Source organism: Pollicipes pollicipes, unplaced genomic scaffold (assembly GCF_011947565.3).
Source record: "Pollicipes pollicipes isolate AB1234 unplaced genomic scaffold, Ppol_2.1 Scaffold_7231;HRSCAF=8579_pilon_pilon_pilon, whole genome shotgun sequence".
Lineage (NCBI taxonomy): Eukaryota > Metazoa > Arthropoda > Thecostraca > Pollicipedomorpha > Pollicipedidae > Pollicipes > Pollicipes pollicipes.
Window position 1 is genome coordinate 15,849,929 of NW_023597034.1, and position 23,413 is coordinate 15,873,341.

At 51.5% G+C, this 23,413-nt stretch overlaps 1 protein-coding gene across 8 annotated transcripts; it reads left to right on the plus strand.

Annotated features, from left to right (window-relative positions):
* The first annotated feature begins 1,028 nt into the window (after positions 1-1,028).
* nSyb (neuronal Synaptobrevin) lies at positions 1,029-13,224 on the plus strand. Of its 8 annotated transcripts, none has more exons than XM_037232915.1 (7): positions 1,031-1,317; positions 4,882-5,002; positions 5,440-5,518; positions 7,387-7,466; positions 7,727-7,778; positions 9,074-9,093; positions 12,703-13,224. In XM_037232915.1, coding segments are annotated over exons 1-6 (348 nt in total). In that variant the 5' UTR covers positions 1,031-1,315; the 3' UTR covers positions 9,088-9,093; positions 12,703-13,224. The 8 variants fall into 8 exon arrangements, with proteins under 8 accessions (XP_037088807.1, XP_037088810.1, XP_037088809.1 ...); XM_037232914.1 differs by lacking the exon at positions 12,703-13,224 and adding an exon at positions 11,961-11,977; XM_037232913.1 differs by lacking the exon at positions 7,727-7,778 and adding an exon at positions 8,582-8,633 and having other exon boundaries at positions 1,033-1,317.
* The last annotated feature ends 10,189 nt before the right edge of the window (positions 13,225-23,413 follow it).

Consider the following 23,413-nt stretch of genomic DNA (forward strand, 5'->3'; position numbering starts at 1 on the left):
CAGTGTCCATACAACCGAGCGGTGTTGGCCTCTGCTAAGTTTTGCGAGCGTGCATGCACAAAACTGCGTTACGTAATTTGTATCAGTTATCAGTTCTGACTGAGTATTGAACATTTCCAGACAAACATTTTTTGGCCATGTTAGTACAAATTGTTGACCCATTTCGGCCTGAATTCGCAGGATCCTTAATATCTCTCGGTGCAGCCGAGATAACTTTCTGACAAAACTCCTGAGCTCCATCTGTTTAAAAAGTCCGCCGGACCATCATTGAACGAAGAGCACCGGTGATTTATTACATGCAGTCGTTGAACGCATGATTTCTTCAGTCCATTGACCTTCAACTTCAGGCAAAATTGATCGCGCGATTGCTGCTGGCTTCTTTCCCAGTTAGAGAAGGTGAAAAATGACAAAAATGAAAAAAAGGCGAAAACATGCCACCATCAACACATGGACCACACTCGGTTATTTTTGGTTAGGGGAAGGAGGGCTTTTATTTTTAGCAAACCCTTTGTCAATTCTGTGCCCCTCCCTTGCCAAAGCTCTGGCTGCGTGCATGCTATGAAATATAGGGGCATCCCGAATTCAGATACACCGCCCCTGTCCCCGGCTCCTGGATCCGCCACAGCTCACAGATGTTGACGAAAGCAACAATATATTTTGATCTAGGACGGACAATTTCATGGAACGTTGGGAAGCGTTAAAATATGGTTTTGCCCACATGTCCCTGCTTGGGCACGAATCGCCAACTTCGTCCCTCCCCGCATCCATTCTTGGATCACAGCCAGCCACCTCCTCCACGTCCCTTGGACACCAGCTTTCGATATTCCTCAGAAGACCCACCATCTACTAATAAGTTGATGTATGGCCCAGACCTATTCTCATTTTTACCCCATGGCTAAATGCCGTTCCTGCCTCTACGTGGTGAACAGCAATTATAACCGTACTAGTTATTGATTCTCTGAGGTCCCGGATGAACTAGTGACATCATTCTAGTGCTGACTAAATCCATCGAATAAGGAATGTACGCATCGGCAGGAAAACGAAACACGAACGCAGTGAGAAGAGCAATATTATCTCTCATGTCTCAAAGAGACTTTGAAGCTTGCATAATTTAGAGAAGTCGAAAGGAAAGAAACGAGTTTGGTAGCAAAATAAGTGAAATCGGCAAACGGACTGATATCGATAGCGACAGGCCCTCCGAATACGTCGCAGACCACCTAGCCGCAAAGGCAGCGGTTCCGTTGTAGGGCTGGTGCTCCATTTGCTACTATACAACTAGAGCTGCGGTCGCAGCCTCTCCTAGCAAATTTAAGAGATGTAAGTATTTGTTCATTGACGATACGGTTTTGGGCATGTAGAGCTCGTGAGCTTGCAGTGTTATCGTATTGTTGAGGGTGCGTCTATTTTGTCTGATAAACAGCAACCGCTGGGCCGCCCTATTTTCCCATCCTTTGTGGTGCCTCAGTTAAATGCTCTCGACAGGGAAAGACGATTGAAATTAAAGGAATCAAGAACATGTCATGTCAGGTATCATTGTTCAAATCATCAAGGAAATATCGCCTGTCTTTAGTGTGCTCACGCGGGTCAACCTTGCAAATTTTTGAAGCTCACCCCATTGTTGACACCTTATTGTGATTGCTTGCAGCTTCACATGCCCCTGTATGGAATTATTTCACTTTTATGCTAGGTTTCCATACAGGGAGCATACTGTCACAGCTGGGTCCAGTCTAGTTTTACATAAATTTCCTGTCTTGTTACTGGTGTACATCAGCATGTTTTCACAGGATTCTGGGTCTCTGTCTGCTGTTCACATCCTCCCAGTTTGCAAAAGATCTCCACTTTGGTGGATGCTTAAACCTCATTGGTGTGCTGAACCTGGCACATTGGAAGTTAAGATTAGGGCAGACCAAGCTGTGCTGAATTGTCAAATAATTATTGCTTCAGGATGGGTTTGGGAGTGATTTTGTCCAAAATTACCTTTCTACCTGACTAGTTCCTTAAAATATTGGCTATCTATGTGCTGAAATTGGTTAGTTACCATACATGTAACACTGAAAGCCTTGGTTTGTGGTGAGCATGTCCTGAGATCATGACTCAAATCATGCTGCCACATTATATTTAGGATTAATTTTTGCTGTGAGGGCATCTGCTAATTGAAGCTGGTTTAAATGATTAAGATTATCAATCAAAGTGTTTTATTTTTGATGCTTTGATGATGACCAAAATAGGAGGTCAAAGTACTAAAGTAGGAAAGGGAGTGCTGCTATGCTACTGACTGCTACTGGTGTGTTTAGTGTGCATACTGAAATTGTTGCATGAGGATTTTTCTGAAACAATTATGAAGGGAACAATGTCATTGTAGCTGTAGTACTGCAGCTGTCAGATGACCAAAGTCAGACATCATTTTTATGATAATCAACCTTCAATATGCAATGGATACTGGTAAGATAATCATGTCAAGTGAATATTGGCTATGCTGCCAAAACTAGATGTTTCAAGCTGTTGCCATGCTGTTAAATCACAAGCACAGCTTGAAATGCCAAGTTTTTCAATAAAACCATTGGCTGCTCAGCAAGGCTGTCATCAGTTATGGTCATTTAGCATGCATTGCCATGTTTCCATGTTTGTGATTATTTTCCTGTTGTAGTCTGCTAGTGCCCAGTATTATAGATATATTGTATAGTTATGTTGTATATGTCTCACACTATATGTTGGGCATTCTTGTGACATTTGGTGCTACCTTTGTGATCAGTGCAGTGTGGACTGCCATGTTATTGTGCTTTATATGTGTTCATTGCAGAGGCATGTCTACTGAACCTGAACAAACAGAAGTGTCGAGCAGTGTTGGTAATGTTGAGTAAGAGACATGATTGTTATCTTAAGGATTTTTCCACAACTTTGAAAATCTTTGCATGATGTACATATTTCAAGTGCTGAAAACAGGATTGTATTTCAAGTCTACTTAAGGCTGGACATTTGACATAGTATTTATTGAAAGCTGCAATTAGCTTAGCTGATCAGCAAATGCTCCCCATCAGAAAACATGTGATTCATTTTGTGTTGCTTAGCCACATTTGTCTTATGTCTGGTTAATTGTCTGCATTTGTACCATAGAACTGGTATGTGCTGTATATAGTTTGCATGTATGTAATGCCTTGGTGCCTATCAGGGCACTGAAATCCACCCACTTATAGATAATATGATTAGATGTATATTCCCCTCATACTTGTGCCTGATACTTTATGGCAGAGCTGCTATTCTTCCATTATATGCTTTTATATCAAACATCTGTGGTACATGTCTTCTGTGCATAATTACCATCACACAGCTTGCTGCCACTTGTTGGGTTTCAGGTGGCACTCCTACCCTTACCTGAAGATCCTAGGCTTACAGATCATGTTGCACCAGGGTAAAAAGGAAGCATAGTGGGCACCACATTACAGGCAGCAATTTTACAAGACTAGATAAGGCATGGATAATGTGAATTTCAAAATTACCTTCATACTTACAAAATCAAACTCAGGTTAAACTTTTGGTAAATATTTTATATTTTATGCAATAAAATGGTAATACTTGATAATTAAATCATTCCATCACATAATCCCCACATTTTTCTACTACGTCTATGATGTTCCATTGAAAATGCCAATTTTGTGGCACTCCTCACCTGGGCTTAGTTCTACCATAAACTGCAAATTAGGAAGATTAACTTGGCTTTATTCACTTGCACCCAAAATACTTCTTCATCATTGCAACTTATTTGTGATTGTCTTGAACATGTGAGAGCCTACAAGACCTGATTTCGATAAGTGTGCCACTAAAAACATGTGCTGAGCGTGCCACTGAAAACATGTGATTTCCGTTAAAAAATCACAACTGTTTAAAAGCATGTAAGCTGCTGCACTTCATTGTTCACATAGGCAGCTGTTGCACTTGATGTCAAACACATTTCAGCTATTCTACTTCTTTGCCTTGCTCTGGCACTGAAACTGTATCATGTAAGGTGACATACCACTAGTGCACTGGTTAAGCTGTGTGTTTGAAACCAGGGTTACAGGGTTTGACAACTGCAGAACCCTCCCTTCAGCCAGGATGGCAGGCAGGTGGCAATACGTGACCTCAGCAGCTGAGTGTGTCATCAAACTCATTGCAGCAAGTGATAGTGATGTCTTTCATGACATGTTTAGTTCTGTCTAGAATTTGTGCAAGCCAATAACCCTTGCTGATGATTCTTTAGGTCTGTGATTGAAATAACTGCTAAACTAGCATTGCTTTCACTGGGGGCCATGTGCAGTTTTATGTCTGTAAAAGCTTTACTCTCAGATTTAAACTTGTGTTTTTCCATGTTTGCAAGCTGGAGGCTCCTTTTAAAGCCTGATAATGCAAGCACATGATATTGAAATGTGATGGCTCTGCATTGCAGCAGTTGCAGCAGTGTTACAAATGCAGTCTTAGTGATGAAGATAGATTGTTATAAAAATGAATGACACTGGCCACATGCATGGGCCCAAGAGACAATGGCGCTGTTGATCTTGTGCTTTGTGGTCATGGCTGGCAGCAGGCAGAGCTTCAAGTTACCTTTGGTGTTCTATTTTTTCCCATTGCCAGCCTTTGGTGATCATTTATTGCATGTTCAATGGAATGAATATTAGCTCTGGTCTTTCCCATGTCTAGTGATGTCAGACACAATGTTTGCCCAAATTTTCAGCATGTGTCCAACGCATGTACATGATGTCTCCATTGCGTTTTCAATACTATTGACAACGTTCCGACCTTCGCCTTCCACACCTAACATGCCATGCATCTTTGGCATGTTTCCACATACCAACTGGTGCACCCAGCTCCTCGCCGCCACCATGTGACGTTCCGATCATACGACAGGTCGACGGAGGGAGGCGTGCCAGGAGAGGGGGGCTCCGACGCCCCCGTGGGTGGGCCGCGGAACCCCCAGCAGATCGCGGCCCAGAAGCGTGTCCAGCAGTCCCAGGCCCAGGTGGACGAGGTGAGTGACGTCACGTCGCGCGGGGCGAGGGGGGGGATGTCACAATCGACTGAGACTCGGGGGACAGCTGTAAAACCCGCGACTAGTTAACTGAATCCTGTTTATGTAACAAATTGTTCGTGTTTCATACGTTTGCAGAATTCGTGTGCCGAGTCACTGATAAGCTCTGTGCGCGAACTCGCTGCCAGTTTGGTGGTATCCGTGCTCGCCATGTTCATACATCACTAGGGAAGTTTTCTTTTTTCGTGTTTTATCGCTCATAAGTTCCGAACAGCGCACTTTTGTAGCGTTTTGTTTGCTTTAATAATGAGCCCGTTTCTTTACTACTGATTGCCATTTTGTCAGCCGTTACATAGTTCCGACTTTCCCAGTGCTCTGGTTCGTTGGCCGTCTGATGGTGCGTTTTACTAAGTTGATTATGTTTTGTGCCACCTTAGGTTGTTGGAATCATGAGGGTGAATGTTGAGAAGGTGCTTGAGCGAGATCAGAAACTTTCAGAGCTGGATGACAGAGCAGGTAACCATCTGACCACTTCATCTGGCCGGGGCGGCACGCGAAGCCCCGCAGGCACCCACTCTGAAGCCGTTTGGCTGTGACACCGTGCTAGCGCCGCCGGGCTTCGCGTGACGCCCGACGGCTCGCTCCCTCCGCGTGTGACCCCTGCACTGGCCTCTACGTCAGGTGGTGGACATAATGCGCACCAACGTTGAGAAGGTGCTGGAGCGGGACCAGAAGCTGTCCGAGCTCGACGATAGGGCAGGTCAGCTGGCGGCACCCCTCCCCCGGTCTCGGTAGAGCTGCGCATGCGGTCCGCCCGGCACGCGTGTCTCTGTCCCTGCACTGCATGCTGACCGCCGACTCCGTCGTGCGCCGCGCTGCTGTCGCGCCAGGCCGGCGCCGCGATGACGGAAGGCAACGGCAGCCGGTAGCTCGGCTCGAGACACTGGCTGGCCCCGACTGAAATTGAGAGCAAGTGGCTTAATGGGAGGGAGACCTCTGATGGTATGCCATGGTGCCACATTCATTGGGGCTGTTGGCAAAGTGCCCACCTATTGACACGTACTTGTTTCGGATACGTTATCGGTGATCATCTCATGATGCAGCATGGGCGGCACAGCATAACGGTTCTCGGCGAGCGAGGGTTGTGTCGCACTTCCTTCCCCAAGGGGTGTGTTGGGTTTTGGTACCCCTGGTGTCGGTCTCGGCTCAGCGCGCCAGTAGAAGGTACGAGCCACCATTGCTCTGGTGTCTGTCGCGATCCGGGGCTTTCTGTGCGCACCTCCACCCGTCTCTCTGGTCATCCCCTTCACGTCTATCACTCTTGATTTGGTCACGTCCGCCGTTTTGGGTTTGGTCGCGTCTGCCGTTTTGGGTTTGATCGCGTCTGTCGTTCTGGGTTTGATCACGTGTGTCACTCTGAGTCTGGGTCGTGGCGGGCGGCGGAATGCTTTCTGTAGATATGAATTATAATTTTATTCTGCTGACTTCCGGATCTCTTCGGCCCCTGCTGAACATTGAAACGAACAAAGAAACGTAACTTTGAAAGCTGTCGGTTTGGTGAACTTTGAAAACGGTTTGGCGTTTTTCAAGTTACCTTGAAGCATGGCCTGTTACTTGTTATCATCCTTTTAGTGCCATTTTACGTGTCGGAACATCTGCTTTCCTATTTAGATTATGAAATACAGCAGGCTGAAAGCATAAAAGGAATGATTCATTCTAAAAAATTCCAAACTTGTTAAGTGATTCACACCCTCAATGCCGAAGTCATGTCAGATATCCCATATATCATGCACATCCACATAGATGTTCGGCAGGTGACCGCTGGGGTACGGGCACTGCTGCATGCCCCAGCTGGTCACGGTCCTGTGCAGCAGTAGGCCCACGCCGCGGAGGAAACTTCGCTCCACTTAGTTCACGTCTCTCTGGCTGCAGTACATTCTCACCTTCCTTCCTGTTGTATGGGCGCCAGATGACCAGTGCTTCCGTCGGGCCCTTAAACCCCAGTCATCATCTTCGTTGTCAAAAGTGCCGGCAGCGTTCCCGCACCGGCACGCGGGATTGTTGTATCCTTCGACCGTTTTTATTTCAACATGCTTGTCTCACATGTCACGACAATGCCCAGGCAGTGCAGGATGTTTAGTGACAATCATTTTGCAGACGCCCGTTGTTTTACGGCCTGACACGTGGCACGCACCTTGGAATATCTTGTAGTTTGCGGACCTCATTAGTGCAAACCAACTTCACCCGACGCACCGTTGTCCGTGGCTGCGATAGGCCGTGTCTTTTGTATGCTTGGAAATGATCAGTGCCTGTTGGCCACACGGGCCGCTGTTGGTGACACGCCGCTCGCGCACGCCTCTGACCCGCCGTTTCCGTTTGACCAGACGCCCTGCAGCACGGCGCCTCGCAGTTTGAACAGCAGGCCGGCAAGCTGAAGCGCAAGTTCTGGTGGAAGAACTTGAAGGTGAGCTCTCGGTCCGGCCCGCCGCCGACCGTCGTAATACGTGTGATGACGTCAGCGCGCGCGCGCGCGCCGCGATTCCGATCAGCCCGCTGGCCTTTGGCGGCCCGTATCGGCCGATATGCCGGTTTACAGCGTGACGTGGGTTAGTGCTTCATGAAGTGTACGGGGTCTGTGCGTCAGCCGATGTGCCATCATATGACTGCGTGTAACGCAGTCGCGAGGAGAGAGTAACGCCCGCCTCTGTCCCGCTGCCTCACTAGATGATGATAATCATGGGGGTCATTGCGGTGATAATAATTGTCATTATCGGAGGTAAGCCGGCCGCCGTTTGGGAGGCACGCTGCTGCACGTCACGGATGGTATCTAGCGTCCCGGCCGCGGGGCGAGCACGAGAGACGGGCGCCGGCCACTCGGCCCGCCCAGCGGCGCGGCGGCGGACGGGCGGCGCGGCCTCCGGCGCCCGACCTGGCCGTAGGGCCGCGGCACGCCGGCGGCCCGGCTGTGGACCGATCGGTCCGGACTCGGTTCAGACCGAGCTGTGGACCGCTCGGTCCCGGCTCGGTTCAAACCGAGCTGTGGACCGCTGGGTCCGGGCTGGGCTTAGACCGAGCTGTGGACCGCTGGGTCCTGGCTTGACTGAGACCGAGCTGTGAACCGCTGGGTCCGGGCTGGGCTTAGACCGAGCTGTGGACCGCTGGGTCCTGGCTTGACTGAGACCGAACTGTGGACCGTTCGGTCCTGGCTCGGCTCAGACCGAGCTGTGGACCGCTCGTCCCGCTCCTGCCGAGTGGGGCGGGCTGCTCCACTGCCCGTCTGACCCAGCTGGAGGCAGCGGACGCGGTTGGACGCCGATGGTCCTGCCCTCCCGTCCGCCGCTCATTGGGTTTGGCGATTGTAGACTAGAGCGCGTTTGAGCGGTCGTTTGGTGCCTGGCTTGGGAATTATTTACGCGTTGGTTTTCAGTTGGTTGCGCCGCCCAGCCGTCTTGGCTGGCTGTGCAAGCACTCGTTTGTGGGTTATTCACTTTTCCCATCTCACGTTTCATCATTCAGAGCACAAGGTTATTCGAGCCATTTTCTCCGGTTCCTCACTGTTTCTTTTCATGTTTATTTCAGATGTGGCTGATTATTGGTGTTATAGTCATAGTGCTTATCATTATCATTGCCGGTAAGTGGATTTTATGTTTTTGTTTCGCCCTACAGGCATGCATGGTTTAACGCTTGTTGCACCGCGCACTTCGTTACTGCCATGGTGTGCTTGAAAGACCTTGCGCTTGCTAGAAAGTAAGCGTTGTTGTTAATATTACTTAGTGACAGATAGACACCTGTTTTATAGTAATACCAGAGATTACTGCGTCTAGAGTAGCATAATATGGTGACTGTGATCAATCGTGCGTTTACCAGCGTAACTCATGTTATCAATGAACGATAGCATCGACACGATGTCTAGTCTTCAGTCTATCACGGCATGCTTGAGCGACGTAGCCGTAGCCAATACCGTCCAAGACACGATGGCTTTCGGCGCGCGTGAGTGTACGTGTGTCTGTCTGCGTATGTCGCTGGGAGCTAACGGCCACCTCTCTCCTGCCGCCGCGCCCGTCGCCACAGTTAACTTTATGTAACGCCAGGTCAGCAACAGCGCGCGGCCCCGCCGCCGCCGCCGCTGCCACCGTCTCTGTCGCCCTTCTCTGTCTCTGTCTGTGTCTGTTGTCTGTCTGTGTGCGCGCACGCGCGCCTCACTAACTGTACCCGTCTGCCCTGCCAGCCAAGTTTATGTAACCGGGCCCAGCCAGGTCAGATTCCCTCACACTCGGTCACGTCACCCTGGCCTGCCCGGCCGCCGCCTGCGTGTGCTGCACCGCCGCGGGCAGCTGCCTGCGCGCTCACGCCCCGCTCGACACCGGCCCGCTCGCAGTGCGCTGCCGCTTCCCGCAGCCGTGGTCCGCTCCCAGCGCGCTGCCGTCCGTCCTCGCTCCTACCGCCCCCGCCCCGCCCCGCCCCCACCACCGCCCCCACGCAGTCGGCCATCCGCCAGCGCGATTGCGTATCACAGCGACGCCGCGGCTGTCTGGTGTCGCCGCAGCCGCCGGCTCCGTTGGGGCCGGTGTGGGCGGTGCGAGCCGGCCGGGCGCGGCCGTACGCAGCCGGCGGCGCGGCGCCGGCTGCGCACCTGAGCCGGCCGCGGGGGCGGCCGATCGAAGCTCTCCGGCCGGCCCGGCCGGCTGGCGGTCACCCAGCCATCGATCGGCACCAGAGCGAGCCGGCCGGCCGGGGTCGCTGGACGCCGGCCTCCGCCCACCCCGGGGCGCTGGCCCGGGCCGCACTCAGGCCAGAGTCAGTGGACTGCGTCGGGCATTGTCAGACGTGGCTAGCGTGTGGTTTGGTCGCTCGGAGGTTTCTAGACGGCGTGCGCGTTAAGTTAGGGTCAGCGCAAGCCTCTGTGTGTTTGGGGTGAAAATGTCGATGCTTTGCGGCAGGAGAAAGATCCGGTTCTGGGTGTTCACTCCGATTCACATTGACCTCACTCGAAACGCTTCTGTGAGATGACCACGCGCGCTTGCGGCCGCTCAGAGATGCCATGGCAGCAGCGCTGTCAGGGATCGATCGAGCGGGGTGACGGGGCGCGTCAGCTGCTGGCGAGAACCGGCAGAAGGCGGCCGGGGGAGGGCAGTCTGTGTCATCAGCAGACCGCGGCGCGGCGGCTGGCCTCCGGTCGATTGGTGTCGGCCCGGGCCCACCGAAGGCCGGCGGCCCGGGCGACCCTGGCCGCCGGTGCTCGTCTCATTCGGCGGCCGGCCGGCCAGATGTGCGACCATCTGCGTGCGCGCGCCCGTCACCGCTGACGCCCCGAGCCCGCCCGACGTGTGCTCCGCCCCCGGCCGCCAAACCACGCACACGGGCGACGCCCACCCGCCGCTCACCCCCAAAACGAGCTCTTCTGATATATCTCGGCCAATACAAAGAGTAAAGTAAACTCAATACCCAGCTTCCGTGCTGTCTGAACCGGTTGTCTTCATCGTTTTAGAAAACTGATGGTGCGCCGAGCCATTAGCCCCCCCCCCCCCTTCCCCCTCAATACTCACCCCGGTGTTCGGTGAGTTGATCATCGTGCGCGGTCTGCAAGTCAGTCTGCAATAGTCTACGAGCTTAGATCCCTCCGCGATCTCTAAGTCAGTAGCCTTTTACGGTGTCCGAGAGACGCAGTCCTTCATTGTCCGAACAGTTGCGCGCCTGGCCATTCGAGCCGATTCGTCATCCCACGGTCCGGGCAGCCGGTAAATGACGTGCGGGAGCTGACGAGAAGGCCGCGTCTTCGGCGCGCTTGCATGCGAAGCTGGCTCGTGTGCCGGACCGGCGCTGGTGGCTCGGAGCTGGATTGTGTGCCGTATGAACCCAGCATGATACCCACGAGGGCTGCCACGCCGTCACGCTTGTAGTGCGGGGGTGCTGCCTGAGACCGTTTCCAGCTTTTGTCGCTCCGGTGCTACTGCTTGTGGTGATTCTTCTAAGACTTCGGCTTTCTTGTTCTACTGCTTGTGAAACCCTTTTCAAGCTTTTGGTGTTCTAATTCCTTGGTATAGTCATGGTACCCCGTATGTGTGCGTTTATTTGTGATCATCAAAGCCTGATGGCCTCTTACCCTTACATTACCCCGTTTCGTTTCAGAGCGAAAGGTGCTGTCAGTTTAAGCTCGCCTTTGTGCATAGCAAATTTATTATCAACCCCGTCTCATCACAAAGTTATCGTGACAATGCATGACTTCTGGCTCCTCTATACCATAATATAATGTATTCATCACTCAGCACTCGGTTGTTGGTCCGCTTGACTATCAGGACATTGATCCATCTTGGTGAAAGATGGGAGGTTTGTATGCTTTAGTGACCACTCTTCATGAGGTTGGTGTCAGGACCTCTGGCTGGCCTTCGTCTAACATGCATTCCGGCCGCTGGTTGCCGCTAACTGGTGCCTGTGAACTCCGCTGGCCGGGCTGCACGACGCTGGCAGGCGTGTGACCCGGCTCAGTCAGGGGCCCGCTGTCGAGCCCGCCCGGTCACTGCCCGGCCTCTGGTGCTGCCAGCCTCGGTCAGCCCGGCTCTGTGTGCGAGACGGGGGTCGGTGCGGCTTAGGTGTGCGGCTGCTGGCGTTGTGTCGGCCCCCAGCCCCCGTGGCCGGTCGCTCCCCGCCCGCGCCTCCCCACTGTACCGTGTGTGCTCGGTCGTCACCGGTTACTGCCGACTACCAGAAAGTATCCGGCACTAGCCGGCTCAGCTCTAACTGATCCAGCTAGATTTGCAGGCCGTTGTTTTACGGATCTTTGACTGAATTGACATTCGGTCGTACATAGTGCACGGAAGCTGGTCTGGTGCGCCCCACCCTGAGTGGTGAGGGCGGTTTCCGAACGAGCACATACAGCGGACGGGGACGCTTGGCCCACCGGCCGGCCACGCTCGCCGCTACTAACCCCGCTAACCGGCGCCGCTCTGCTTTCACGCAGCCGGGAGCTCGTAGGCGGGCGGTGCGGCCCGGCCCAGTGCGCCGTCCCGGCCGGCGCCGACGCCGGCGCCGCCGGCTGGCCCAGGTCCAGGGGACAGCCGGCGGCGCCCCGGAGACGAGGCCCCGCGGCCGGGGCCGGGGCCCGGGGCCCGGGTGGGAGGTGTGACGAGCCGCGGAGGGCAGCGGGGTGCGTGTGGGGCGGACAGCTGGCTACGTAGAGTGATGTCTGGGAGCCGGGATGCGTGGGCCTGGGAGCGTGGTGCAGTAGTGCATGCTGCGGTTGTTGGTGTGGCTGGGCTTGCCTGGTGAGAGACCTGCGACTATAAAGATCCCCGCGTGTCACCGCTTACCGGATGTGTTTGTTGCACGCCTCCGGGGATACCCCGGGGTGGAGATGCCTCACGTTACGCTAGGAAAGTCCGCAGCCCTCTGTGCCGACACACACCTTGGTGCTACTGTGTGTCCGTCGTTACCACTGTGGTGTGCCCGTGTTGTACGTGACCCTGGAGCTGCCAGTACTGTGTGGCGTGTAGTGGGTGTGAGTGGGTGTGCGTGCGAGAGACCCCGTGTCCTGTGACAGGGCGAATGTGTGGCGGGTGTAGCGGCTCTGTAGAGTCTGCGTCAGTTTTCACGCCATGATCTCACCGGCCCGGCCGGTCCCAGTGTCGTGTCCGCAGTCTGCGTGCCCGCCTCGTGGTCACCGCGAGCGGCCGTTTTCATTGATTTCTCCCGTTTTGTTTTAGTTTGGGCCAGCAGCTAGAGGGTCAGCTGCCACGGGGAGCGCAAGCCTACATTCCTGCGTTCGATGTGATAAAACACGGCTTCTGTCGTCGGTCGGCTTTACCTATTTCGGGGTGATTGTCTCTTGATTTCTGTCGATTGGCTAGTCATCGATGGTTAATGGAAACGGCATCTTTCTCGTGTTTGCCGCACAGCCGAGACGTGTAACATATTGTACATGTACTGCGCAGGGCTTGCTCTTCATAATTGTCTCCTGGTCTCCGTTTTGGCGTGATGTGATCGATGTCCACTAGCGGATGTGTATTATATATACCACCTCAGTAGCCGCATGAGCGTACCTAGCCGTGTCATTATTTATGTGCGTATATATATCCACATACGATAGAGCGACGGCCGGCCGGGTGAGGTCGGTCGCGCCGCGGCCGCCCTGCGCGCCGTGGCCCGCGCCCGCTCCGGGATAGTGTAGCGTGCCTGGGTCACGTGTCGGCGCCGGCTATCACTAAATATACGCTAATGCTAGCAGACCGCTGGTGAACTATCGCTATCGCGTGGAGCGATTGGGGAAGGACGGTATGCGTGGATGGAACAACAGTCGCAGCGGGAGCTGGAGATGGCCACAGGTCACACCGAAATGACTTGACAGTCTGATGGGTCTGGTACAGCACGCTGCACAAATGAGGATAATGAGCAGGCGCTGAAAGGTAGTTAGTGCAACGGGTAAACGAGAAAATAATACACTCGAAGCCCGCTAATTGCCAACTTAAAAGCTTTTTAGAATGTGCAAGCAAATGGAAGATTCTTCCCTCTTTTTTGGTACGCCACGTGTGCACGCAGCCACTCTTATACCCAGCGACGAATAGCCTTAACTGCCTAGTCCGTACGATGAGAATTATGGCAATCCTAGGTACAGCCAGTCGCTTTCATGTCGCCCTCGACACAGGCAGGCGCACCGCCCACGCGTAGTGCTATCGGAGCTTCCGCCGCCACGGCTGGTTTTTTCTTAAAAGAGAGTTTTCCAAGATGTTAATTGCGTTTCTTTGTGGTGTGATAGAAGCCAGAGAGGCCCATGGAGCCCTGGTTCTTTAGCATGTAGTTTTGGGTTAAAAATTCCTATCTGCAATACGACTCGGAAGGTCGTGGTTTTGTAAGGCTACTGGTTCAACGAATATACAATTACGCGACTTCTCTACGTTTCAAGTCAACGCTCATAAGTCACGCATGGACGAGGGTCAGCAACAGTTAAGTCCGAAAACTTAAGGTGCTTGAGCGACAAGTATTCTGACTTAATGCATACTGCTGTTTATGTTCATTTTTGCCTGAAAACCTTCCCCGACCTGGACAAGGCAATGGAGGCCTGGAGTCTTGATTTTGTCTGTAATATGGCCTGCATTTGATGGCTTACGAACAGTATTTGTCTTCAGTTCTTAGCAGTTGTAAGGCCAGTAAAATGATACACCCACATCGCTGGCAGATTAACGGAAATGTCGGGAGTGTCCTAAAAAATGAGGAGCGAACTGACGTCGGAAAAGGCCCACTCATTCCACCTCAGGTTTTCCCGTGTCCAAAACACGGCAGGTGTTTTGTATCACTGCTCTCGAAAGTTTGATGCCTTCCTTACATTCCAGACACTTTTGTCTTTTTCACCGTCTTGAAGTGGTTCAGAAATGTTATATTCTTCTATGGTGTTAAGATCTGTCACCGTTTCAACCAATACTGCTGAAAATAAACATTTCATCTCATTACTTCCGTTGCAAGTTTTCGCCCTCAATTGCCTACCTTAAACGAAACTGAATAGTTTGTTATTTATGCCCAGTTTTTCAGGCATACCTTACAAGAACACGCGAAAAGTAAACACGCGTTCTTAAACTGACGCCTATACCCACTTTAAATTTGGAGTGTCTACGCCATTAGTTCTCGCATAAGATAGTGCGACATGCCTGCACAACATTTTTTATCCAGGTTGTGTGGCCTCTGTTCAAGGAGCACTGATAGATTGACCCTAATATTGAGCAGTGTTCAATTTCGGGATTCCCATATTGGCATCCGATTCTGAAGATGCCAAAAAAACTTGCATCACAAACTTCATTAGCCTTGGGTGTCGATTTCTCAAAATGGGCGGGGGGCAGAGTCTTGGAGTTCACCATAAGAGAACAGATGCGGAAAATCTCGGAATGGATGAAATATATATATATATATATATATATATATATATATACATGTATGTATATCTTATGTGTACAGAATAATAGTGTCCACAATGTGTCTGACTTTGCCTCTCGTTTACATGAAGCTCCCTGGCATTCCAAAATATTCATCGATAAACCAAACACATTTCAGTTAATGTTAAACGAAGCATAACTACTCCGCACATTATTTCAGAATACGCTTTCAACATTTCCCCAAATCGCTAAGACTCATGCCATCCTCTTCGTGACTTTCCCTGCTTACTTCATCAAACGCGCATTGCTAGCCAGCTGTAATACATGAGTACACCGTTCCAAGCTGTTGTGCCAGTGAGTGAAAAGCAACTCTAACCCACTTCAGTTGTTCAGCGCATTAACGAGGAACAATATTCACATAGAAAAGACAGAGGTATTAGCCTTATTCCTCGCCAAAAACAGGGGAATGGAAATATAATCAGGTTGATATTTCAGCAACATGCCTTTATCGAAACAATAGTAGAAGTGGAACTTCTGCTATTGTTTCGATAAAGACATATTGCCGAAATATCAACCTAACTATATCTGCATTCTCCCGGTTTTTCCGAGGAATAAGGCTAATGCTACTGCCTAACCAACTTCAGTTCGAATGCATAACAAATAAAACTACCATAATGTCAACGTCACGCGCAAGGCAGGTTGATTGTAAAAGAGTTCCTAGTTGAGCTGGCTCCTCATTGACCATGTTCGTCTTAGAAGGAAGGGAGGTTCGTCGTTCAGAACCGAGAAGTGTAAGAATTACATAACATAGCTTTGGCCACGCGAGGTCTCAAGCCTCAGAACAAATATCGCGTTACATTGCATTGCAGTGTACACTGGCCGCGTGTTGCCGGCTCCCCTGCGTATATTGATCAGGCGGTTGTCGCTGAGTGGATGAAAACGGCAGCGTTTCTGAAGGAGGTACCTTTGAACGTTTTAGGATGTCAATTCGTGCGATAAGAGGATAGTTCGGGAGCATGTTTCACCTGTGTAATTTATGCTCCTATAAAAGGAACGGATTAACACTCGCAGCACTGCGAACCGGTGACGGAGTTTGATGGTGGAGGTAGAAAAGCAACCAAAAAATCCCTCTTTTCATGTTGCTGGCGCTCTTTATATAATCAGAAGACATCCACAACATTTTGCTCGCAAAATTCACACCCCTGTCTAATTTTTTGAGCGGTACGAACTCGCTTTGGAAGACTTTCAGAGGCATGATTTCACGACGGTTGTTCTCGCGTGTCAGACGCCCGCCGCCCGGTGTTGGCCCGCCAGCGCCGCTCGGTTTGATGGAAGCTGCACCCGCGGCCATCCGTGATGTTGCTTGTAAGACTGCAAGTACGCAGGGCCAAAGTTTCCTATGAAATTTATTTCACATGTTGCTCCACGTCAAGGATGGACGCATAGGTGTAACTCTAAAGTACGTTTCGGGGAGAAGGGCTCAGCGAATAAAGTTGGCCTAATCTATCCCCAAATCCGGATTTCTCCCTGGATTTCCACTACTTTGACCTGCGTCCATGATATCGAAATTAAACTTAAAAAAATAAAATTTCGTCGGTTCCAAAATTGTATCGATATTGAGGAATGACTTCCCTTCTGAAACCGATTTTGAATTGGTGACGGTGTATGGAGATAATGGTATACATTGTAATGTGTTAAGAAACCTCTGTACCAGCAGTCCAAACACTGCGTAGTGTTTCCCTTTCCGCTCATGTGTATCGGGGATGGGCGTTCCGAAGAGCATGAAAGAAGCCTAAAGAGAGTGTTCCACATGTGTGTGGGGTTTTTAACTAAAAGTGCTATTTTGAGGATCATTTGATGCAGCTCACGGTCCTATCCTTCTCAAAGGGAATATTCCACATTTAACCATTTCATATGATGAAAAAAGCTTACGTATAACCAACTGCATAATTTTAAGTGGAAAGACTGCTGCAGACAACACAATTTCTCTTTTTGGTGAATATGCTCTTCAGCACGTCATTGTTTGGAACGTTATCGTACCTGGCACAGCAATAACTGAAAGCCAATCCATGGCCATAATATCTGGAGATCGCGCGTGCGAACGCCAGACATGAACAACTTGACAATTACGTTTGTTTTGAACTCGATCACCGCATAGCAGATGGAATAGCAGGATTTGACTGACTGGACGATGTCTGGACTTGAGTGATACCATAGCGTCATGGATGCCTGGATGACCTTGAAAGGTCTCCCGAAAAAGTCTGAAATCTTTGCAGACTCGTGTAGCTCAGAAATTCGACAGGTTCAGATATTCGGAACGGCAGGGCTGTGCACTGCACCGAATGATCTTCACATAGGCGTAGGAACGTTTCAAAAAGTGGGGGGGGGGGGCGGGCCCAGGGTGTATTTCAGAAACTTTTTATGGAAAGCGAGCCCGATGACCGGGGGGGGGGGGGGGGGTTAAGGATGGAGGCCGTTATCGCTCCTCTTCAAATGTCATGGCTGCTATGCTAGATGTGTATCTAGATCTGTTTCCCACTCGCGCAAAATCTTGCCTATTCGACTCATCTGTCATTTGGCAAATAAGGCTATCCAGTATAATATTCGTCCATTTTAACATTGTCTTTCCTAAGGAGGCGAAATTCCACGAGCTGGTAGGCATTTTGGGTCATTCAGAAATCATCCGCCTCCACAGTGTAGATGCCAAAAGACGGCCTGGATATAGACTGGTGAGGATTTTGAAAGTGGATCGATGGCTTACAGTGCGACAAATTTTTCATGCGCCCTCATTTCGCTGGCTGCTTTTAAGAGATAAGACTTGGCGCAGCATTTTAGGCGGAAACAAATTCGGTAGCTTGAAACTGCTAGAAACAACCTTACAAAAGCCATAAAACTGGAGATTCTCTTTTAAGAATCAAGCCACATAATGAGGCCCATCTGTCGTATGTTCCTTATCTGGGCCCTGCCCCTGTCCGCCGTCTGTGGCCACTGCCCGAGCCCGGGTGTCTCCCGCATGACTGACTGCGAACTGATCGTATAGCTGTTTTGTTGCATACTTTTGGATCAGCGTTACTATACATGGTGCATGAAACATGTGTTGGACACCTGCAAGAGTATCTTTTTCAGAATTATCTTCCCCCACACCACACCATCGCAGAAAAATAACCTCCGGGAAGCTGTATGCCTTAGATATGAATTAGCCCAACGGACACTTCATTGCCCATCATGCAACGCACACGACTTGATCTGCTTCTGCATGTAGGCAGGGGCGTAGCCAGAGCCTTGCCAAGGGGAAACACAAGGTTGACAAAAGCCCATCTTGTGGTGATCCCCCCAAGATCCCCGGATGTAGCTTACTTGTTAACAAGTGGCACGGTTTTCTTCGTGTTATTGTTATGCTTACCTTGTAACCAGAACAGAAACCAGGAGCTGCCGCCAGCTCAACTCTGTTTATATTTTGAGGTGAATAACCTGCGGGAATCAGGCGTTGAACGCCTGCATGAAAGAAATCACTGGCGCTCTTAATTTACAATGGTTAGTTGACTCTTTCTAAACCGATAGAATTCAGATGCTTTGTCAAAATTTTTGTCTGGAGTCTTCAGACATTGAGAACATTGCGAAGGTAGATTGTAGATGGATGTGTTTGATCCAAATTTGAAAATGAAAATTTGATTGCAGATCGAGCCGCGGAGCGTTAGCCCAGTGGGTTATATTTAGCCGTGGCCCACCGGTGGACGAAAATGATGACGCTTCGGAAATGATTACCTTTAAATGCATAAATCGACTAGTAGTACAAGTTATGTGACCTAATTTTGAGCATGCGCACTCGAAAATGTTGGAAACACAAGCCTCGACCCCAAGGCGTTGCAGTTTCCGTAGCCGCGCAGCGTGGGCCAAACAGCTAATTTTAAGTTGTAGCCAACGGGTGGACGAAAATGACGACGCTTCGGGAAAAGCATCCTTGAACGCTTCATGACGTCAGATCTTACATTTAGAAGGCAGTCTGAGCGTATATTTCACGTGTGCGGTTTTTAGACCGATGAAAAGAACGGATTGGCCCTTAAAGCACCGCGACACGGAGTTGGAATCTGGTGGGTGAACTGGAAGAGTAAAGGTAAAATCTCTATTTTTCGTGTTTTTACAGCTATTTATCTATCCAGAAAACAAATAAACATGGCGCTCGCCGTCTGGTGGCACTTGCCGGGGCCAAAACTTTTCGGTTTTACGCAAGTTGCAACCCAGACCGTCCTTGCCAGCATAGTATCAGCCGTATATCAGTCATAGTACCGTATCAGCATAGTAACCCTCATTGACGCAACGACATCCATGATCATGGCAGTTAGTCCAATAGTTGCCACATAGACTCCAGTTCCGTGTTTTTCTGTGTTCTTCAGAGATATTGAGTTCGCCCTCACTGAAGATTGTAGATGAAATGGGGTTCCTGATTTGTATTAACATGGCCAACCCATGTTCGTCTTAAAATGCTCACGATCCTGTCAGAGCTGACTACTGATAAGAAAGCTACGCAATATGGTCTTGAACCTGCGCGCTCGCAAGTCAGCGATAACAGCCTCGACGCCCGGCGCTGCAGTCTCCAGGCCATACGGCGCCGGCCTTGCGGCTGTAACACTATGCGATGGCCAGTGAGCACACAACAAAGATGACGCATCTTAAGGGAGATGACTGGTGAACTATGCAAATCGGCGTACATGTTTAATGTAGTGCAAAAATAAGCCAAATCAACCTCAATCTGAAAAGTGGGGAGGGGGACAGTTAACATTGCTCGCCCCCCACCTTGAAAAGTGGGGGGGGGGGGGGGGCGTGACCCCCTGTTCCTACGCCCAGGAATCTTCAATATGGTTATTTTTTAGTTCAAAACCCCGTACAAATGTGGAGTAACAATAATACGTGACAGTGCGTGGAGGTGACATCCATACGGGTGCCCAATGAACGTCTACGTTGGTTTGTGTTTCGTGGGAACCGAAATCTCTGTAGCTGCAAAACTGAGAGCCTGTTGCGGAGACCGGAAAGTTTTGTGATGCGGTGGTTGGATTTTGTCGTATGTGTGTCGTGATGTTAAACAAAGGATAAATGTTCGCTACATGTTGGATAACCGTAGTGACCGTGGGCAACGCTTTTGTATCGTGTCGTGTGGTCTGGCGCGTGGACGTAATCACGTCTCTACGATAGAGGGGGGGGGGGGGGAGACGGGGATCGGAATTGGAGAGGTCAATTTGAATCTGAAGGGGTAAAGCCTAACCGGTAGGAGTTTCAACGGATAACTGTAAAATGCGTGCATTCCCCAGACAAGCAAAATCCTACTTCGTTCCACTTCTATGGGTACATTTATCGGTCTGTGCCTTTTCTTGCATTATGTGGGGAGATGGGCGAAATATGGAGCGAGCACAATTTGTGTTAGCGTACCTTTTTATAATTATATGCACCCAGGTCAATTAAAAACTCATCATATGATGCCACCTGCAACTTAACAATGTGCACGCAAACCCAGTGATCATTCCACTGACTGATATCAGAATTGCCTACATGCCTAACACGAGTGCTGCGCTGCGGCTTGCAGCCCGCCTTACCACTACACGCCGGGGGTTCCCGTGGCAGCGCTTTATAGTCATGCACATCCAGTCACTCTCTTCACTCCTAAAGCCGTACACGTTCAACGTCTAAATCCACATAACATCGACACTGCATTGATTACCGAAGCGTGATTTCGATCACCGCCGCCAAACAAAGTGATGATAATGTCCAACGACACCCTCCGCCGAGGAACAGCGAGGAAGCGTATGAGAGCATGTTTTAGTTTCCATTCCATTGGGTAGAAATCCACCCCATTACGTTGAGAGGAAAGTGGATCAGATCCAGAATAAAAAATTTTTGCGTGTTTAAGGCTAGGGACTCTCCGCTTAGCCTCCCTTAGCTTATTTTGCAAAACTGCACCCTTGTGACAGAGACGTAGCGACCGTGACACGTGACGGGCCCCCCACAAGATTATTTCAGCGTCAGGTCTAAGACTCAGAGTGCATTTCCCAAGCAAGGACAGGACCAGGGCCTGGGATTTACATCAGTCGAGGCCCGTGAAACAATGAAGGGGCCCCTGTGTCGATCTGGGGACCAGTGCACAATAAGGGCCATGTCCGGCAAGGAGCCCAGAATCAGCCCGGGGCAGTGCTCGAGGGGCCCGTAGAGGGGCATATGAGATCGAGTGCCCGATTAGCAAGTACGAAAAGCTCGTAGGTCACATCGTGGACGCCGGTCCGCAGAGCCGGGCCCTCAGATATCAGTCAGTTGTGGACGCCGGTCTGCAGAGCCGGGCCCTCAGATGTCAGTCGGTCGTGGATGCCGGTCTGCAGAGCCGGGCCCTCAGATGCCAGTCGGTCGTGGACGCCGGTCTGCAGAGCCGGGCCCTCAGATGTCAATCGGTCATGGACGCCGGTCTGCAGAGCCGGGCCCTCAGGTGTCAGTCGGTCGTGGCCGCCGGTCTGCAGAGCCGGGCGGGCCCTCAGATGTCAGTCGATCGTGGACGCCGGTCTGCAGAGCCGGGCCCTCAGATGTCAATCGGTCGTGGACGCCGGTCTGCAGAGCCGGGCCCTCAGATGTCAGTCGGTCGTGGACGCCGGTCCGCAGAGCCGGGCCCTCAGATGTCAGTCAGTCGTGGACGCCGGCCTGCAGAGCCGGGCCCTCAGATGTCAGTCAGTCGTGGACGCCGGTCCGCAGAGCCGGGCCCTCAGATGTCAGTCGGTCGTGGACGCCGGTCTGCAGAGCCGGGCGGGCCCTCAGATGTCAGTCGGTCGTGGACGCCGGTCCGCAGAGCCGGGCCCTCAGATGTCAGTCGGAGAGTCTGTTGCACCGATTGGAGACACCCGAGGACAAAGCGGGAGTGTCGGAGACCGACAACAAACAGTCGACTCCGCGCCGGTGTAAGCCCTTGGAGCCCATTTCCCAGGCAAGGACAAGGCCGGGATCCGTGCTTTGCATTGATCGGGACCCCTGAAATAATGAGATCTGTGTCGCTTAGGGGCCACATTGCCCCACAGAGGGTCCTGTGTCCGCAAGAGACCCGAAGTCGGTCAGGGTAGCATTTGCTGAACAGGGACGGAGACCAGACCCAGAATGCCAGAGGGCCTCTTGCGTTGCATTGCGCTCGTCGACCTCTGACAGTGAAAGTATGATCATTTACGTTGAGAGTCCGCAATGAGATAATGGAAGGTGATGTGCCAGTCAGGGGTCCCATTGCAGAACGGGGAGCTCTCCATCCCATTTCAGCCTGGGGCCCCTTGTGCTGAACTGTGGTTTCTGTTCCAGTTACTGGACACCTGGGTCGATACGGGTTATGTCTTGTCAGTGAGGACCCCTGCGTCGACCCGGGTCTAAATTCCGGGTCAAGAGCTCCAGTGTCAGGCAGGCGACCAATGTACATTCAGGGATTCCCCTGTACCGCCAAAAAGGCAGCCGGTAGGCGCCCCTGGTTGGGACGGAACGACCGTCCATCCCCTGACCGGGAAGCATAACGCGACCCTCGCGATCAATCCACTGGAACTCTTGCCCGGGAAAAGGCAAGGGTTTCCGGAGTATTAAAAAGGGCGGATCAAAATGAGGTCAGAAATGAGAAAAGGCCAACACAAACGAGGACGTTCATCCACGGGTGTTACTGCCTATGCTCTCGGAGTGCCTGCCCCCCCCCCCCCCCCCCCCCCCCACAATGCTGACTTCAACACGCGCCCGGGGGGCTGGTTGGATACCCTTCGCTCAGTTGGATATTGGATACCCGGACGCGGGGGTCAATTTCCCCCCCCCCCCGACATTTCAGAAACTAAGAGCTAGACACCAAATTCACACGGTACGGTGGCCTGTGCGTGAACTCACTTGGGTCCAAGTTTGAGGTTCGTAGGTCATGAAAAAGCTTGAGGTTCCTAGATCATAACCAAATTGTTCAGTTAAAAAAGCTTGAGGTTCCTAGGTCATGACCAAATTTGACCACGACCATGATCATGTTCGAATAAGGTCAAACAAGGTCAAACTCCAGGTTGGTATCGAAGTGCCCTCAGAACCTGCACACCTGTTCTAAGCAGTTCACATGCTCATTTAAGGTCAGGACCTTGTTTGACGTTTCAAAGGTCATGGTGGCCAACTTCACGCAAGACTGCTGTGAGTTTTGCATTTGAATAAGCGACGAAGATTACGCTACGCGGTATGTCCCCGGTCCAGCCTCGAATCCGCTCACCAGGCCCTGTGGCTGGCAGCACTGGGACGGCCCTGCTCCGGCCAGCGGTCTGCCGGTCCGAGCCGGGCCGGCTCCGAAGCCGCTCACCAGGCCCTGTGACTGGCAGCACTGGGACGGCCCCGCGCCGGCCAGTGATCTGCCGTTTCGGGTCGGGCCGGCGGGCCACCCCACTCCACTCCAGCCACAGTCCAGTCTGACCCCGTCAGCGGGGACTCCTGAGCTGTTCTGCACACCTGGCCAGCTCATGTCACGGGCCACACTAACGCCATCGTCTGTGTGTACACCGGTGCGCTGCTCCACCGGACGGTAACAGCCGGT

Excerpts from the sequence above, each read along its gene's own strand:
- nSyb (XM_037232912.1), top strand. Across the intron at positions 5,763-7,386 it reads CGAGCTCGACGATAGGGCAG|ACGCCCTGCAGCACGGCGCC; the intron begins GTCAGCTGGCGG and ends CCGTTTGACCAG. Across the intron at positions 7,467-7,726 it reads TCTGGTGGAAGAACTTGAAG|ATGATGATAATCATGGGGGT; the intron begins GTGAGCTCTCGG and ends CTGCCTCACTAG.